Raw genomic sequence first — 19,644 nt, forward strand, 5'->3', positions numbered from 1 at the left:
GCTCACTCCAGATTCATGTAGCTGATGTTGTGCATTCAGGGCTTATAGCTTTTGCTAGTTTCCAACTCCTGTCCCTTGTTTTTAGGCTTTTAAAAAAAATAAAAACTTAGACAAAAGTTAAAAAATAAGACCGTGTTAAATGGAAGATGTTAAGAAACATACACACTTAAAATACAAACATACAATAAGTGTTACATACACACATCATAACGTTACAAAAAAAGGACACATGCGTGTTATACATTAGAATTATAGACCATTAGCATACTTGTGAATGCTAGTAAAAGAGTATTTAATAACAAGCTAACTTGATATGATGACTAAAGTTAGTCACAAGCTGATGCAGCCCCACAAAACAATAAGTCCTTTGAGGTTGTTCGGCGATAATGTGCAGCTTGCACTCGTCCGGTGCCATCGAAGGTCTCCCGCTGGGGCCAGTTTGTCTGAAACCGATGAGGAACCAGCGGATCCTCAAGCTGTTTGTCAATTTCCCCGGACTAAGTTAGTCTGAGGATTAATCTTGGGAATAGTGCTTTGTTGGACAACTATTTCCAGAGTAGCTGACCAATACAAGCCTCATGTACGCATGAAGCTTAATGCATACTGTTCCTAACAGTTTGCTTTAGTGAGCCAATTGTTTGGCCGATGTATGTTTTTTTTCACCCTCATAATGGCTTCCTTGTTTTTCATTGGCACAACTCTGGTCTTCACAAATGCCAATAACAGAATCCAATGGCAGTCAAAAGCCCAGAATGAAGACCGGATACTGAAAGCTTTCTTGTACCTTGGCACCTGCACTAAGGAAGTGATTGAATACTCCTGACTAATCCGAAACGGCTGAGAAGCCGTTTCCTACACGGATCCCCCAATATTGATGTGAATTGCCCCGAATTGAAGGTGGCAGTCCAATGTGCTGGAGTATAGAGCCAAAAGAACAGCAATTGTACCAATGTCCAAATAATTATGGGCTGCACTGCATGTTACATTACATTAATGGCATTTTGGCAGAAGCTCTTATCCAGAGCGACGTATAGTCTAAGCAGGAGACAATCCTCCCGACAGCAATGCAGGGTTAAGGGCCTTGCTCATGTACCTTAACCACCCTACAGGCGGCCCTATGTATGAAGCTTCTGCATCCTGGATATTAACGCCTTAGTCCCATTTTCCTATCGTGAGTCATTAAAGCAGATTGCCAGATGTCCGCTGGTCCACTTCCGGGCCAGGCCCAAAAGAGCTTCCCAAATGCCCCCCGCCCTCAAAACAGGGCTGGTCAACAGCCGGGAAAAGGGGACGGTCGTGCCAAGCTCCGCAGCGATGAGCTTCCCCGCATCCTCCTCCACCCGCTCAAGGACGGGAAATGGCGATGCATCTCGGGAACTCCGGGCGGACGGAGATTAAACGGGTTTTCGGGCGGTGCCGCTCTCCGTGTTCCTTGAATGGCCGAACGGCGAATACCTGTGAACGCTCAAGGAGGGACAGAGGCGGTCGTTTTCAGGGCTTCTGAACTGTCGCCATCTACAGTCCGCTCGTCAACAGAAAGCAGAGCTCCTGTCTGGGTTGAGAGTTTGAGGCACGTGGCTGAGCGTGTTGTCGCTAAGCTAAGCTACCGGCAGGCAGGACTGTGTGCGTTTCACGTAGCGTTACAGCTCAAATGATATCGATACACTCCTGTTCACAACCGAACACAGAGTTTTCTAGGGTTCATTACATTACATTACGGTCAACAGATTTAGCAGATTCAGATCTCTCATTTCTGATCAGGTCTACTCGGAATGAAGAGTGCGCTTGGTCCTGTTGTGATAAGTCGTTCCAGAACTAAATGTGATACATTTGTTGAATGCTTGATAACAAGTTCAGGCTCTAAAACTATGAAAGAAATTAGAGAATGTGGCACAAAAACACAAGGGATCGTGGTGGAGTTTTTTTAGGTGAAGTAACTCTTAAGGTGGGAAGGTTTAATTTCATGGTCTGACATTTGCTGTTCAAATCCAGGATGGCCAGGAGGCCAGTTCACAACCTTTTAAGCCGGTATGAGGCTTGCATTATTTTTTACCCAATTCATAGTGCATATTTCAACAGGACAATTGAAGGAAAACGTCAACTGGGATTAGCATTTGCAATACAGGAGTATCCAGGTTTCTGAGGGGGTTTCAAGGATTTCAAAACATTTGACACAGAGCATCAGAGTTCACTCCCTCACAGAATGTTGTTTCAGCATCCACCATTTGCCAGGGCCTTGCAAAATTACTAAAAATGTTATATAAAAAAATAAAAAAATTCTATAAAATTTTGTTGACGCCCCAGACGTCATTGACGACTAATAATTAGTCACTAAATGGTTGCATTACAGTATCATCTGTAGTTTTAACCCATTGTTTAAAAAAGAAAAAAAAAGTGAATTTTCTTTGAATTGTTCAAGCTCATACAGTTTCTGAATACAACCCAGTGCCTTAGCTCTCTCGAACTAACACTTCCCCCCGCCTGTTGTACAATTAGCTGTGAACCCACTTTTATTTCCTGGTCGCAATCAATTTGAACGGTTTCAATTTGCTCTAGTGTGGAGTGAGTACTGGAGCTGTTGGCATAATGCCTCTGTGACTCCCGGTGAAAGTACCTGTAGTTGAAATACTCAGCAGTAGAGTGGGGCCAATGCAAATATAGGTTCATTACATTCAGGCGTCTGCAGACTTCAAGAGCGTGACCTTGGACACTGGAGTGGGGCTCTTCAGGAATATCTTGTGTTATGGTTCTGCATTAAAAACCCTCTCTCACTCTTTTCTCCCCCTCCGTCTTTTGCAGACCATGCCTCTGAAGTGCAGGTGACGATGATGGTCACGGAGAGCTGCAAACTGCGTGGCCTGCACCACAGGTGAGACTGTCCAGGCCATCGCACACAGACACTATGTCCCCAGTGGAGCCAGGGTTCAGTCTGAGATGGTTCCTGGCCTTTTTTAAGAACATTTTTGTGAGTAAGGTTATGTCGCAAGTCGTAAAAGGAACATAACATTACTCGCAAAAATGTTGTTTAAAAAGCCTTCCAGGAACCATCTCAAACTCAACCCTGCAATCATGGCTGCGTTGAGAACATACCATGGTACGTAATGCTTAATTGTTTCAGATTCAAATACTTTTTTGTGCCCTCAACCCTTGCCCTTGTTTAAGAACATTTTTGTGAGTAAGGTTATGTTGCAAGATAAAGGAACTCTGTATATAATCAGAATTCACGGCTTCTAGAGGAAACCATTTCGTCAGTGTCTTCTGCGTGAATTTACCACTCTTTCCACCACTGCGTTAGATGCGCGCTTCCTTTTTCCCCACAAAGTGACATCACGGCATGGGTTGTTACCGTGGAAACCCGTGGGCGAAGGATCCGATGACCGCGCTGCCCTAGCAACCCGCCTCTCACCCTGTTACTTCCCATTTTGGGGTCGCTGAGATTTCCCAACCTGCTGAAACCCCCCTGCCTGCGGTGTTGGTGTTGCGATTCTGCCAGCCCGTTCTGGCAGGCGACGGCTTTCCGTACAGACCTTTGTATCGAGCTTCTGTTTGCGTTCCCTGAGTTGCGTTAGGCGCTTCCTGAAGTTCGGGTCAGTTCGTGGGGTTGTTGCTTTTGGCGGCCCCCCCGCCGATTCGGTCACTACGCCGTTCCGTCTCCTTCCCCAGCTCATCAAACAAACGCAAACGTTTTAAACGCCAGGTCTGAATGAAAAGGGTATAGTTTGTCTGGGGCCGTTTTACTCTCCTGCCTTCACTGAGAGCTCTGTCCTCGGTGTCGGGAAAACGACAGCCAGTCTGACTTTGTGTCTAGCTGCCTGGCCGAGGGAAATGTGAGACTGGAGAGATGAGCACTAAAACAAATTAACTGTATATCATGCACTTTCCAATTGACATTCACCTTACTAAATGAAACAATGCTGAGCAAATGCGAGGTTTAATTTTGTGTACGTGTTACAGCGCACACAATATTTGGACATCTTTACATTTGGACATTTTAATAGAGTGGGTCACAGTAGATGCGGGCTCAGTAATTCTGGAAACTTCCAGCGGAGCGCGACAGTTGAGTCGATTTCTTGAGACCAATTTTTCTTTAGAGGATTAAACTTGCAGTTTTGTCGGATGTACCAAGCACGACCCCGAACAGCTGGAAGATGCATACGTATGATTGGCACATTCGCTCTCAGGTTTTATTTGACTTCAGGGAGACTTTACCAACCCCTGCAGTGAGCGGGCTGTCCCCCTGCCTGCATGGGGCGCGTGCAGTCGCTCATACCGCCCTCGCTCTCCAAGTCAAACAGCATTCATGTATTTGAGTCTTTGAGCCTGTGACTTTTGAGACAAAAGTAGTTGGAGGGGAAAAACAGCTCTAAAAGTGCACTGCCAAGGAAAAAAGGTTGATGCACGTTATCTCATTTTTTGCCTTGTTCTAGCCCATTTAATAATGGCCTTTTATTTATTTTTCCACCTGGAGGCAGAGTGCCTTGCCCTTTTTCCTTGGTGCCTCAAATTTACGTTTATCCACATCTCAGAGGCGGTTTTCCACCAAAGGATTTATCTTTTACCTGCTTACCAGTGAGTGCTTGTCGCTCCCAGATGCAACCAGCGGTTCCTTTTTTGTGGTTGTTTGAGCCCTGTTTATGACTTAGCCTCGGCACTCGGTTCTGAAATTTTAAGTTTAGTTTTAGGGCGGCCTGTAGCGTAGTGGTTAAGGTAAATGACTGGGACACGCAAGGTCGGTGGTTCTAATCCCGGTGTAGCCACAATAAGATCCGCACAGACCCTTGAGCAAGGCCCTTAACCCTGCATTGCTCCAGGGGAGGATTGTCTCCTGCTTAGTCTAATCAACTGTACGTCGCTCTGGATAAGAGCGTCTGCCAAATGCCAATAATGTTGAACATGTGGAAACTGGCCTGATTCATAAATGATAGGCCCAGCGATAGGCCCATTGGCCTTAAAGGCTGTCATTCGATGTCTAACTGGGAATGCGGGGTTTGTCCTGACTAGCACTTTGATGAAGGGAACTGAAGTGTACAGTGCACTGCTGGGTCCCGGGCCACCCCTTTCAATGTACAATTACTACGGTAAACATAAGAAGTTAATCACTTTTCCAACAAGAAAATATATTCGCAATCTTTTTTTTAATCAGTTTTCTTTATCTAATGTCTCCCCATGTGCCAATTTGTTAAGTTATTGTGTTATTAGGACAATATGTAAATACTTTGTGGCTGAATTAGGGACAGTTTGCATCACTGGCAAGTCGCCGTCTCTCATGCGATTAGTGGATGAGCTGGACTCGGCGAACATCAGGCCCATATAAGGGCTTCCCGTTTCCCCAACTGCACAGTCTCTGGCTCCAAATTGTATAACATGGCGGCGCCCGCAAACTTCACTTCCGCTATATCAAAAGGCTTTTCACAAGCCCAAGAATAGTCAGTGGGTGATGTCGCTGGCCCGTGGTCTGTATTCTTTCCACAGTCTGTGGTCCAGACACTTCTGCAACGTGACGGCGCTACAGTGACGGTGCTTACCCTACCCTCTCTGAATCATTCCTGTAAGTGCAGTCACTGACGAATAGCAGCCATCCAGATTGGGGTGAGAGGTCACCACACCGTTGCCGGGTTGCTCCCACCCTTTTCGCAGAACGCCCCAGGCCAGCGGTTATCCGCTCACAGCCGATCATTCCCCTTCTGCAAGGGAAGTCATCGTCAGCTCAGTGGTATCCTTATGTACTGTTCTTACTCTGGCCTTGACCACAGTCATTTCCTGTGGAATCATCCTTTCACACTCTGTGTTCAAACATAGGGCTCTGGGGTGGGTTTAGTTGCTTTTCAGTAAGCAAGCAATTTAGATTATTCTGTGTGTGTGTGTGTGTGTGTGTGTGTGTGTGTGTGTGTGTGTGTGAGATGTGTTTTGAGAGGGCTGGGTAAAGCAGACTGACTTCCTTTTCTGTCTGTGCGCTGTCAGGAACCTGCTTCCCATCAGTCACGTGTGCACGGAAGATGGGGAGAAGCCCATGGTGCTGCTGCCCTACATGAGCTGGGGGAACCTCAAGCTTTTCCTCCGGCAGTGCAAGCTGGCTGAGGCCAACAACCCTCAGGTGAGGCCCAGGCTTCGGCCTACATGTCTGGCTCAGTCATCCAGGTCCCCAGGTGGTGCAATGTTTTTTTTATTTTTTTATTTTTTATTTTTTTAACAATAAACTTTATATAGAACCTTTCTTACAGTTAAAGTGATTCACAGAAGATGGGAAAGATGATGTAAGTAATACCGTTAAAGAAAATAGTTCCAAGAAAGCCCTCGTTACAACCATTGGCAACTAGCATATTATTACGTCCAGCAACATACATTTTACACTTTAGGCATTTAGCAGATGCTCTTATCCAGAGAAATGTCAACAGATTACCTTTCTAGGGCTCTGAAGTTTTGACAGCAGACAGGAAAGCTAATGCCATTCATGAAAACTGTGGGATCTAATGGAAAGTGCTGAAATGTTCAGACAGTGCCATAGAGGTGTTAAGATTTCTAAAATGTCGTGCCTACCTGTTATTAGGGTTCCAAGCACTAACTGCAGCAGCCCTATTGGATTTTTCAAACATTTTGCTCATTTTTGGCAGGTGTAACAGATAACTTTTTGCTAAACTTTGCAGCGGTTGTAGATTGTCTGCTTTACAGAAGGAACGAGATTGGGCACTTGGTGGCGTTATGGCAGTGAAATGGAAGTATGAACTTTGAAAGGGCGTAACTCCTGTCCACTTTGGCCTTGAGTCAATCAATGCCTTTCCCCACACATTGAACAGCTTTGCTACTTTGACGAAAAAGGTGTGTCTGGTAGATTTTCTATCTGTTTTTGAATAAATGAAAAGCACTTAAAAGACATCTCCTCCTACAGAGTTTGACCAATTTGCATGACACTTGGCAAGCTGAAGCTACTCCTGAGTATCTTAAACTGTTTCTCCATGTCAAAATATGCCTGCAGGAAGCCAATAAATTTTCATGTTGGCAAGGCTTTTTGTAAAAGTTTTTTAAAGTCCCAAAAGGCTTGACATAAAGACCTGAAAGTTGGTGGGTCAACCACTGGTCTGATTCAGGCACTGGGTGGCGCTACAGAGCTCAGCTATTAATCTTTTTTTTTTTTTTATCACTAAGTCAGTTTTTATGTATATCAAACCCATGTCTGCATAGGATGTGGTCACCACCATCTTGAATTCTAGATTTTGTTTCCTAAAAGATAATAATGCTATTGTGTGAGCCAAACCCAAGGGGCATGGCATGGATGCCCTTGACAACTGGCGGCAAAAACTATTCAGCCAACGCTTGAACTACGAAAAGGGCCTAGCCTAATGCGTCTAAAAATGTTTTCCATCTCAAGACGAAGCTTGCCGTATGGTTCAGTGAGGACTTTCGTTCCTTTCAGATAATCCATCCCTCCATTTCTCCCCACAGCCCGATTCTGTCAGTTTGCACTTCAAACGGCTGGTGAAGCTTAAACCCCGTACCTTATCGCTTTTTATGGAGTCGCAGTTAACCTAAAGGCATAAATCAGCAGAGGAACCTTAAGGAGAAAGTGTCCTTGGCGATCATCCAGTCCACATCGCTAGGGTGTTTTGGCATCCATGCTCTTAGCCGTTCCTTTGGCGTCTTCATATCAGGAGTACGGCATGTACCATGGGTCAGCACGGTAATTCCAGCCACCGTTTTCTGTAACCGCTTGGCAACCAGATGTTATCGCCCCCTGCGGATGGAGGGACAGTGACGATCCTCGTTTGGGTTTACGACGCTAACGCACAATCGGGGCCTGTAATGCTTCTGCTCTGATTTAACATTGGTTCGGTCATGGTGCCAGGTCAAACCACGGCGCAGTTAGCCTGCACGACTCTCAGAATAAGGACAGCGTATGTCTTCTCGTCTGTGTTTGACAGGTCGTGGTTCAAGCCAGGATTGCATTACGTAAAAAAAGGTTTACACAAGCAGGCTGTTCCTTCAGTTTGTAAGTTGCAATATCACTCTAGAACCTGGGGTGCACAGGACATTCCATAACATAAATATGCAGCAGCCATTGTGCCAATGGCTTATCATTATGGGTTACCCACTCCCCTGTGTACAGCAGTGGCTGATGTTGGAACGTGTCAGTGGAGTTCTTTGTCCTGATTGGTGCTCTGTCTCTGTCTTCCTCCTCGATCTCTGTTTGTCCCTCCCTCTCCCACTTCCAGGCCGTCTCCCAGCAGGACCTGGTTCACATGGCCATCCAGATCGCCTGCGGGATGAGCTACCTGGCCAGGAGGGAGGTTATCCATAAGGACCTAGCCTCAAGGAACTGCGTGTAAGGGCCTGACCCCTGACCCCTGACCCCACTACCTGCGACGCCCACACCACCCAACCTCCTCAGCCCAGCTTACTGAAAAAGAATCAGGGAACAGCCTCTGTTTAATGAACTAAGAAGACTTGCCCAGAAAAGTTCACCAAGCCACAATCGTCCCTTAGGATCTAACGTGTAATAAAAAACTTTTAATAAAAAAAAATATATATATATATCTTTACGGGTACTCTGGTTTCCTCCCCCAGTCCAAAGACATGCAGGTTAGGTTAACTGAAGAGTCTAAATTGTTTCTTGGTGTGCTCCTGCCATTGCCCTTGACCAAGGCATTGGCCTGAACTGGAGTTGGTCCCCGGGCACCGCACTACGGCTGCCCACTGCTCCTAAGTAATTCCACACATTTCATTGTGTCAGAAGGCAATGACAATTACAAATAAATAAAATAAAAATGAAAAAAATAATAGTCAGGATAGGTACACGCTGTGAGTGGACCTTTTATACCCCGGTAGGATCACTGTCGCACAGAGTGGGTGAGTGGGTGTTAAAGTCTCCTCTTTCTTCGCCCCCTTGTCGCAGGATCGACGACAGCATGCAGGTGAAGATCACAGACAACGCTCTGGCCCGGGACCTCTTCCCCATGGACTACCACTGCCTGGGGGACAACGAGAACCGGCCCGTGCGCTGGATGGCCCTGGAGAGCCTGCTGAACAACGACTTCTCCAGCGCCGGCGACGTGGTGAGCCCGGCATGTTCACGTACACATTCATTTCATTTTAATGTTTTTAGGGCTCTTTCAGCTTCGACTGCACAGCGAGAGAAGAATGAGGAGCAAGATGGTGGGAGAGTTACGATAATGTCCAATAAAGCAAGCTCGCCAGGAGCGTGCGGATGGTGCTCTCCAGTAGTGTTTCTCAACTCCAGTCCTCGAGACCCACTTGCCAGACGGTTTTTGAACTCACCTGGTTTAGCTATTCAAGGGCATTTTTGGTGGTTTGCTTGGTTCACTCATTAAATCAGGTGTGTGGGTTCCTGGTTACAACAAAAACTTTCTGGAGAGTGGGTCTCGAGGACTGGAGTTGAGAAACACTGCTCGACAGACTACGCCGCAGGGCACCCCTTCAACCATTTCAGTCTCAAGAGTGCCATATGGCACTCGAGCGTAACTACCGTAAAACCCCACGAGTGCCATATTGCATTCTTGACCTTATACCTTTCCAACCAATTAAAATTACTGCTGTACAACATTTTCTGAACTTTCTCAATTTTCTCAGCCGAAACGACTTGGCATTTGGGTGGAGCCACTACATATTGGGGTTGAGACTGAAAGAGTTGATTAACGATATTACTTATTTCTATTACGGCTCCTTACCGATGGTATCCGTTAGGATTTTGGTTGCCACGGTAAGTGCTTTAGAGGAGTTGGATACCCACTCCCTGGAATGGAACTGTTGTTGGCCAGGTCTGGTACGTTTGTTCATATTCATATAAGTTAATACACTTATGGTTCTCTTGCATTTTCTGCTGCTCTAGCTATGAACGTCTGCTAAATGAATGCAATGTAACTCAATGCCAATTCACCTCGCTTCATTTAAAGTGTAGTGTAGGAAATTACCATTTGGACAATGGCGTGCAACTGTCAGGTGGATGTTGGGATTACAGCCAATTCTGCATGAAGAGTCATTGCTCAAATTACTAGAATATTGAATGAAGTCCATGATAAATTAATTTTAGCACCGTGCATCCATCACACTAAATGTCTTTGAATGGGTGGAAAAAAAACTATACATTCTGGCTGCAGCAATAACGGAAGAGGTTACACCGGGTCAAAGTATCGACTGTCTCAGTGATGACTCTGCACTTGTCGAAGGTAAACATTTGGCTAACTTTAATCGGAACTTAACTGTGAACATCGCTGCCATTGGCAGTAGTGTGTTTACCGGAATGCCTTTGAAAACGCAAAGTGGAGTAAAGTGGAGGTTATTTCAGTTTAATAGACCTTTATTTCTATCTTTATTTATTGGAAGGGGACCCAGTCATATTCATTCAAATCTGTTGATGAATCCTTGGTACATATTGTTGTACATACGGTGCAGTCCGTAAGTATTTGGACTGTTGTCATTTTTGGCTCTGTACTCAGGTGCCCTTTCATGGTGTGGGTTTTAATGTGTCTAATGTCAAAAGTTGGCAGGGCCTCTTGAATCCCAGGTATATCCTTCATCTTTGTGTATATTGGAAATGAAAGGCTCCTGGAGAGAAGCCTGCCAGCGACCATTTTTACCACTTGAAAAAAACAAAAACCTTTGTGTCTGAGTGGAAGAACGCTGCTTCACCTCTGCTGCGGTGTTGAAGGCCCTCTCCGTGGCCCCAGGGAGGGGGAGGGGTGCGGCAGACAGTGAGAGGCTGAGGCGTGCCCCAGCCCTCACACTCGACCCTTTGTGGTTCATCGCAAAGGGGAAGGAAATCTATTGCAGACGATCCGGAAGGGTCTTTGATAGTTTTTTTGTTTACCTTTTCCACTTATATTTTCAATGCTGTCCTCGTGCCAGGCGCAAAGCGTATAATAATGCGTATGGTGATGCCCTGGAAAGGTGTAAACAGAGGAGCGGTTGCCTTAGTCTCCTGCTTCCCTCTTCCGCGAGGTCCGGCTAGGATGCCGCCGCTTTACTGTAAGCGGGTCTTCAGCAGGAAGCCTTCCACCCACTGACCAGTACCGGCAATGCCTCGCCCCTCTGCCCGTTTGAGAACAAAGGGGTAAAACAATAGTGTTTGCACGCACGCGCCCGTACGCGTACACACCAGGGAGAACAAAGTAACAATCCTAAAAATGTAGAAACGGTTCAAAGGAGCAGAGATCTTAATTGTTTTGTCGTCATTGCTGACCAAAATGCTCATTATAACATTCCTGTGTCTAAGGAAAGCTGTGTAAAAATCTGAAGTGTAGACTGTTTCAGGAGAGGCAAAGTTCATAGTGTTCAGCAGTCGCTGCAGTGTTGGCTCGTTTCCCATCATTGGCTGGCATTACAATATGACCGAGTAAAGCAAGTTCAGCTACCGAGTCCTTATCACTGCGAATATGTGCTAAATATGTGATTAGATTGTACCCCTGGCCATACTGAATTGTGGCTTAGTAGTTCCTTGTATTGTTTCATTGGAATGCTTAAGTTCACAGGATGCCAACTGGCGCCTTGTATGTGTGGAGAACTCAGTTCCATATTCTCCACATTAACCCCCTGAGGTCAACTGGAGTATGTAGGCCGTGTAGCATAACCATGTTCTTGCTATGAGCCATTACATATGCTATATCCTGGAAGATCTTCATAATCATGCTATGCAAGATATTTTTGTGCCGGAAGGTTCCGGAGTCTCAGGTAGTTTTTACCCCACTCAAAGCAGTGCTGCCAACAGCACGGTTTAAAAGCGTTCACGCGAGCATTCCTTTGTTAATGCCTGTCATCTCTCTCCCTCCCTCTCATTTTCTCTCTCCCGTTATTCTGCAGTGGGCTTTTGGAGTCACCCTATGGGAACTGATGACTCTCGGACAGACCCCCTACGTGGACATCGACCCCTTCGAGATGGCCGCCTACCTCAAGGATGGCTATAGAATAGCACAGCCAATCAACTGCCCAGACGAACTGTAAGCCCTGCCAACATCACACATCCATGTATTCTGGAGTCTTTACTTTTGAATGTGATTCAAATACTCAATACCAGAGACTTGGTACACCCAGCTCTCTATTTGATTCACAGTTTATACTTAATTCAGTTCATTCTTTTAAAATATTAGGCATGTACATCTTTCATTAGATTTTGTTGTCTTTGAAACCTTTGTTTTTGTACGATATTATGTGATATCTTTAAGAAAAAGAAAAAGAAAAAAAAGGCTCTGGCATAGAAAAATTGAAATGATGTGATATGTCTTTGACAATAATGGGCCTCTTGGCACTTCGCTGGAAACTTCTTCACTGAAGTTGGAAAAGTCGGGCCTGCACAGGAAGCTCAAGGTCACCTTGAGGCTGGACCGTCGTTTGGAACCACACACACAACTAAAGCTGCGCTTTAGCCCAAGGCATGCGTGGAGACCCCTGAACCCAAATCAAATGTCCATCAGTACAACAAGGGCAAGGTCTTATCGACATCCTGCAACTGCCGCCCAGTTGCAGTCGGCAGAGGGAGAGCTAGCCAGGAATCACACGTTTAGCTGTGCCAGAATACTGCCGCGCTGCTCTCACAGTGTGGGAGAATAATCTGATGCGTGTCCGTCAAAACTGTAATACAGCGAAATAAAGGAAAGGCTAATCTGTGCTGTATAACCAAGCTGCACACTCACATAGTGGGTGTGGAATAGATTCTACGAAAGGGCTTGCGGCACACAATGGTTGAGTGAAACGGGTGGTGTGTTTGCATTTGCAAACTACAATGTTTGGGTTTTTCTTGACAAACAAACTAAAGCAGTGCTTTGTTTAGCGGTAGCATTATTCACCTATTCAGTTCTGAATAATATGCACTAAGTAAGCAATTTATTAGGTAGACCTTTACACCAGCTTGGTAATGCTAATATTTAACCGACAATGATGTGGCAGCAACTGTATACATGAAAGCTTGCAGACATGGTCAAGAGGTTCAGCTGTTGTTCAGACCAAATGTCAGAATATGGAAGAAATTTGATCGAAGTGACTTTGACCGTGGAATGATTGTTGGTGCCAGGCAAGGGTGGTTTAAGTACCTCAGAATCAAAACGAAATACATCCTGTTAGCAGCAGTTCTGCGGGTGAAAACGCCTTGTTAATGAGTAGAAGGGCCAGACTGGTCAAAGCTGACAGGAAGGTGACAGTAACACAAATAACCATGCATTACAACAGTGGTATGCAGAAGCGAACACACAACAAACCTCTAAGTGGATAGGCAGGCTACAGCAGCAGAAGACCAATAAGTCTAAAAAAGAAATATCTAGTTAAGTGCTCACTGAGTGTATATTGTGTAAAGTGTGCAGGCCTTCTGCACTTACTACTTCAGATTTTCCCCACAATAGGAAAGGTGGTAGTTTGAATACACAATGTTTGCAGTTGCAGAAAAAGTCTCAGACCAAGTCTTGTTGGTGTTCCTCCTCCAGGTTTGCAGTGATGGCGTGTTGCTGGGCCCTTGATCCCGAGGAGAGGCCTAAGTTTCAGCAGCTGGTGCAGTGCCTGACTGAGTTCCACGCTGCCCTGGGGGCCTACGTCTGAAATCCCGCTCCGGATTTTCCAGGACCGACAAAGCTGTCAAACAGCATTAGCCCAGCTGAACATGCCGGAAATAGTGCCTTGCTCAAGAACGAAACATTCAATAGACTGTTTGAATACTTACATGTTTTGACATTGCCAACACCTAATCCCTGTGTTTTTCTGGAATTCGTGATTCAGACAAAGCCTCTAATTGACACGCTGAATCACAAATTTACCAATGAAGGTCATTTTTATTACCTGCTCCAAACTCCACAAGTGAAAAGCAATCCCTCCCAACTGGAAAAGCCGGTGCAACAATGCAAATCGCTGCACTCTTCATCTTTTATGAAATGCTAATGTACAAGAGGGGGAGGATAAGTTTGCCGCGCTTTTATTCCCCAGTGTTTTGCTTTTGGATTTAAACCTTCAAAATCTGGGCTGATTTGTAAAGAGACTTAAAAAATATATACATATATTGTACAGTTTTGTGTATCTTGGAAGAAAATTTGTGTATTTCCTTGTTTTTAGATGTGATGTGTTCTGTGAGAGAAAGGCTCCAGAGTTTTGACCTCAATAATGTGCCTAAGCCAACAGTAAACGGTGTATTTACTGTGATCACAGGGTATTAATTCACACTGCCTCCTGCACAGGTTCGATATCTTTTGTGCCTGACTATGGGTTTCTGACCAGAGAATTGCAGTCAGTCTATTGGGAAGGGTTATGTGGGCTCTGGCTTGTTTAAGTCACGCAACAGGCAATTTACCAGAGGTTTGAACCAAGTGCCCATAAAGGTTCACACACTTGTCCCTGCGGTGGTAATCTATTGGTACATACAATTGTACCCCTAGCTAGCAATAGGTAATTCATTTGTACATTTTCTGCTCAGTTCATATTAGTATCGAAATATAGCATTACTGTAATTTGAGGGTACTCTTGACAAATGTGTTTTGTGATACATTTCCTTGTATGCAAGTCCTGTAGTTCTATTGCAGATGCCCTTGTTAACTGAGCATGCCCAAAAATCTGGAGGGCTGTATACATCCTCTGATTTTGGAGAAGAGGTGTGTTCTCAGTTGGTTTATTGTGTGCAGACACACAACCCTCCCATGCACTAGAACATTGTTCACAGCTAGTGTTTGGTCTTGGCAAATAATAAGCAGAGCCAGATTTACTCTTTATGCCTTCTCACATACAGCAGTGCTCGGGAATAAAGCTACTGCAGTCACAATATGAAAATATGAAAAGTAGAATTGCCAGATGTATAATTTCCCAAGATTTTAGTCTCGCTGTAGGTCTTTAGGACATCATGGTGAACACAATACCTCGATTAAAGGGTGTTTTTATGTCTCGTTATGGTATGTATTACTACGCAGGTTAAACTGGTAATTCAGGCAGGTTTTGTAAGGGGTTATGAATTACACATGAATTACACGTGATGTTTAGAATTGAAGCTTCTGACTTCTGCGTTCCTTTCATGACGCAGTCGGCTTCCAAATGCCAGCACCACAAGCTGAAGTCAAACCTGTCTAAGAGTCCGATATTTTAGTGCTCTGCCTTTTAGTGAAAGAAACAAGTCCAGACAATCCTGTTTTTGCTGGACCCTGATGTTTTACCCAAGGACCAACATATTTATCGAACCTAGGTTTTGCTTTGACTCCACCACTCTTGTTTTCTTTTGACTGCACAACAAAGCTGTCTAGAACTTGCAGTCATAACTGTTACAGCAACAGTTCTGGCTAGGTATGTGCCTACTGCCTAACCGATGCAGTACTTCTGTTGCCCTGTTTTACTGAAAAAGCTATATCTAGGGCATCTAACATGGAATCCAAACTAGTGACTAATAGAAGATAACAATTAGCTTGCGTTATATGAAATTTGCTCTCACATAAACATAATAAGCAAGCTGTGTGTAGCTAATGTTAGCAACCACCAAGAGCCAACTACCCAACTACCTGAAGAACTGGACATTGTATTGTACTTGCGGTGTTCAAATGATAAGACTGCCATTTACTTTTAACTGAAACGCTGATTTCTTTTTTTTTTTTACACTGCAATCCCCATTGTTTTATTCTTGCTTTTGTGTACTGTGCATGCACTTGAATTGTGAGGCAGAGCTGTTTGCCACTTCCTTCATGCCTGATTTGTTAATATACTGTAACTTTAGCTAATCGATATCTGCCAGTTTGCTAGTTTGGATTTCATGTTAGCTAGCTTTTTTCTGCTGAAACACTGAGATGAAGAATTGCTTCCCTCACTTTCCTTCCAGACCACAGGAGCCCACTAACAATCACAATGATCGCAGAAGCGAGGGTTGTCTCTGCCATCTTGTTGCAGCTTCCTGTCTACGTGTGACGTACATACTGCGTAAGCCTTCTTGCACATGCGTGTTTCAACAAGGTTATTCAGTCAGTCTGTAAGGGACATAGACATTTCTAGACTGGCCCTGCAGAATCCAGCAAAAATAAACTTTAGATCTTTTGAACCTGCACACCATTTTACATGTAGATGCTATTGCAATTGCCCGTGTGTGTGGTCTGTGTGTCTGTCTCTGGCTCATTCCATTCAAAGTTTTGAGATCTTTAATTGAAATATCTGCTCAGTTGTAAATAAGTGTAGCTTTTGCAGAATGTTGTGCGGGGAACGGATGCTGAACTCAACCAGGAGGAAGTGGAGGTCCATTATTTGAATTGTGTCTTTTGCCATTCCCATTTTTCCCATTGACAATCCATTGTATAAATACAGGGTGTGCCATTACAGATCATTCTTCAGAATCGTGGTCACGGTGCCCCATCTGTTCACTGTTTTTCATTCATGTTTGTCTTCCATTACTGTTTAGGGCAATGCCTTGAAACCTCTGATGAACCACTTACTGTTGGCTTGGCCCTTTTCAACTGGTGTAGGGTTTTGATGCAGGCACTTGCTCTTGTAGCAGTGGTGCAGAACTCCGGTCCTGGAGGTCTGCCAGCTGGTTTTTGTTCCAACCGGTTACCTTAATTTATTTTTCATATGTTTTTCTCTATCAATGATGCTGGTTCACTCCTGTACTTGAGCAAAGTACAGTCTTTAGGATACACACTGGTGTATATACAAATGTCTGATCAAGACATTATTTAGCTCATTAAATAATTAAGAGCAGAAGTTGGCACAAAATCCTGAAGTGGAACGGACTTTGCTGTGCACACCTGTCTTGTAGACGCTCATTCAATACAGTCACTGAATTTGTCATGGATAAGTAAACAGGGGTGCGGATGGGGGTGGAGGATTCAAATCTCATTTGTCTGGGTAGATGATAATGCTGAGCACTGAGTGCTGAAATACTCATCCATCTCATCCTTGGATTGATTGATCTCATTAATTAAAAGAAAATTTGTTTTGAAAGTACTATTTCACATAGGGCATACAAATTTATTTCGGATTGTTCAATAAAGAGAAAGCTACGAAGCAGTTTCAATGTTAAGGGTGACACTTTTGCTGAAGAACACATGCGGTTTGCCTATTGGTCAGCATTGACGCAGAAATTGCACCACCTTCTCCTGCAACTTGATTTAATCTTTTTAGTCAAGAAATATGAACACATTTAATATCTTAACCGGTGTGTTTTGGCGCAGTGTTTAGAACTGTGGTCGTCACTCCTGGTCCTTGTGCTGGTTTGTTTTCACCTTAAAATTAGCAACCGATTCAGTCCCAAGGAACTCGGTGATGCAAGTTGACTGCATAAACAACTGCTTTCATTGCTCAATTCAGTGCTGAGTAACAACGAACGCCGGCAGACCCTGCTGCTCTTCAGCACGAGGAGTGAGCACCACTGGTTTAAACTGATCACCATGAACCTGACCTGAAATAAATTCATGTTCTTGCTTACAGCTCAATATTCCAGCAGTTACTATGGCAGCAACTTGCGATGTCATTGACCTGCTGCACACATTAAGGCACAATTTCTCTAATGGAGTCTGCTTCACTGTGCTTGCATATGTTTTAATGGACCATGTGTCCCCACACTTGCAGGGTTTGCACGAGAATCGTATTTTATCTGCCAGACGCTGTACACAATCTGTATTGAAAATGCACAACTTTCAAGGTGATCTTTTCAGACTTGGACCATTGTGGGCCAACCAGGGTATGCCACTTCAGCTCTTCCAGGTCTGCCTGTATATTTTTATTTTTCATTTGGTGACTGTAAAAAAAGCTACTTTCTTTGACAATGTTAGCTTATATGTTCATAAGATGACCCACAATTCTATTGGAGGTGATCAACATCATGTGCATATGATGTATGTTATGACTTGTATTTGTTTTTATTGCTTGGGTTTTTAAACTGCCATAATACATCATGTTAAACAGAAGGTTTTTTTTGTCCAAAAAGCACTTGAAAAGATCTAAGTCTGTCAATTGGTTTTTAAATTATTAAGCACTACCAGCCTTAGAACCCTAAAGGTCCTTTTTGTACATTTCTGCTGCTAAATTGGTATGAAAGGGGTTTTAAAAATCAAAGCAAATCTCGACTGTAATTTTAAAATGTCTGCTTTGCTAATCTACATGTCACTAAATGTTCATAAAAATACAATAATGAAGCAATCCACCGACCTGTCTATATAAATGAATGGCTAAATTATTTTTCATCACCGAAGGCCAAATATCTACCTTCCCTACACCTACACAGGTGCAGTAAATTGCAATCATGTTATCCGCTGAAGCCTGAGGTGTTTCTCCTGGTTGCTGTATTTTGATGTCAAAAATGTGATCCAAGTGACTTTGACCATGGAATGATTGTTGGTAGCAGGATGCTGATCTCCTGGTATTTTCATACACACTATTCTCCAGAGTTTGCAAAGAATGGTGCAAAAAACATAAAAAATCCAGTGAGCAGCAGTTCTGCAGACATGAAATGCCAACACTAGCGCCTTGAAGCGGATGCGTGCTGCAATAGGAAGCCAGTGAAGGCCAATGAGGAGTGGGGTGACATAATGGAGAGGGCTTGATGGCACAAGCTGGGAGACTGGCCAGGAGGGAGTTGCAGTAATCCAGGCGGGAAATGACGATCGCCTGGACTAGAAGCTGGGTGACTTTCTCCATCAGAAGGATGACGGATATGGCGTATATTGTAGAGGAAGAACCTGCAGGTTCTGGCAGTGGAGGATACATGTGGAGACAGGGTGAGGTGGTAATCAAGAGTCACCCCAAGATTCTTGGCCGTATGGGAGGAGGGTACTACAAAGTCCTCAACAATCACGGAGAGGTCGATTGTCGGAGAGGATTTAGCAGGGATGTAGAGAAACTCTGTCTTGCCAAGGTTAAGCTTCAGGTGGTGGGAAGTCACCCATGCAGAGATATGAGCCAAGCAGGCAGAGATCTGTGTGATGACTGTGTGATCTGCTTACTTCCCTCCACTGGCTGCCTGTCATGGCTCGCATCAAATTCAAAACATTGGTGCTAGCCTTCCAAGCAGTTAAGGGGTCTTCCCCAGCTTACCTACAAAAAATCATCAGACCCTACACCCCTGCCAGACCTCTTCGTTCAGCCTCCACAGGCCGCTTGGCACCTCCCCCTCTCCGAACCTCCACCTCATGCTCACGACTACTGTCTGTTCTGGCTCCACGGTGGTGGAACTGTACAATCTCTCCCCACCTTCAAGCGCAAACTGAAGATGCACCTCTTCAAGCAGCACCTCTCCCCATCCCTCCCTGTGATCCTTAATTGCTGTCTTTGTGATTTACGTAGTGTTTCGGTATTTTTAGTTGGCTAGGTAAGCAGTATTTGGATAGTTAAGTTTGGTCACTTTTGCTTTGTTGTTTGTTTATTTGTTGGAAAAAAATAAAAATAAAATAGGCCCTGGTCCTTATCTTTGTTGTACGGGTAGTAATTGCAATTGTACTTCCCTCTAGGGTCTTTCAGCGCACTTAGCCCTGGTTATGGGTATGCACTTTGTTGTACGTCGCTCTGGATAAGAGCGTCTGCCAAATGCCAATAATGTAATGTAATGGTATTGGAAGGGAAGGAAAGAAAGAATTGAGTGTCATTGGCATAGGACGTCTTCATGAAGTTAATGGAATAGTGTATCTGGGAATATTTACTTTTAAAAAAAATTTTAAGATTATAGTCTGATGCCTTTTGAGGCTAATGGCAGGCAATTAA

The 19,644-nt window shown here is 44.4% G+C and overlaps 1 protein-coding gene across 3 annotated transcripts in view; it reads left to right on the top strand.

The window, feature by feature from the left end:
- ryk (receptor like tyrosine kinase) overlaps window positions 1–16,953 on the top strand; it is a 65,020-nt gene extending 48,067 nt beyond the window's left edge. For all 3 annotated transcript variants that reach the window (XM_061240340.1, XM_061240341.1, XM_061240342.1), the window contains 6 exons: window positions 2,800–2,869; window positions 5,962–6,094; window positions 8,208–8,317; window positions 8,888–9,047; window positions 11,809–11,945; window positions 13,422–16,953. In XM_061240340.1, coding sequence (XP_061096324.1) covers window positions 2,800–2,869; window positions 5,962–6,094; window positions 8,208–8,317; window positions 8,888–9,047; window positions 11,809–11,945; window positions 13,422–13,533 — 722 coding nt within the window. In that variant the 3' untranslated portion in view covers window positions 13,534–16,953. The remainder of the gene's footprint in view (window positions 1–2,799; window positions 2,870–5,961; window positions 6,095–8,207; window positions 8,318–8,887; window positions 9,048–11,808; window positions 11,946–13,421) is intronic.
- The last annotated feature ends 2,691 nt before the right edge of the window (window positions 16,954–19,644 follow it).

The sequence above is a fragment of the Conger conger genome, chromosome 4 (assembly GCF_963514075.1).
Source record: "Conger conger chromosome 4, fConCon1.1, whole genome shotgun sequence".
In the NCBI taxonomy this organism is placed as follows: Eukaryota; Metazoa; Chordata; class Actinopteri; order Anguilliformes; family Congridae; genus Conger; species Conger conger.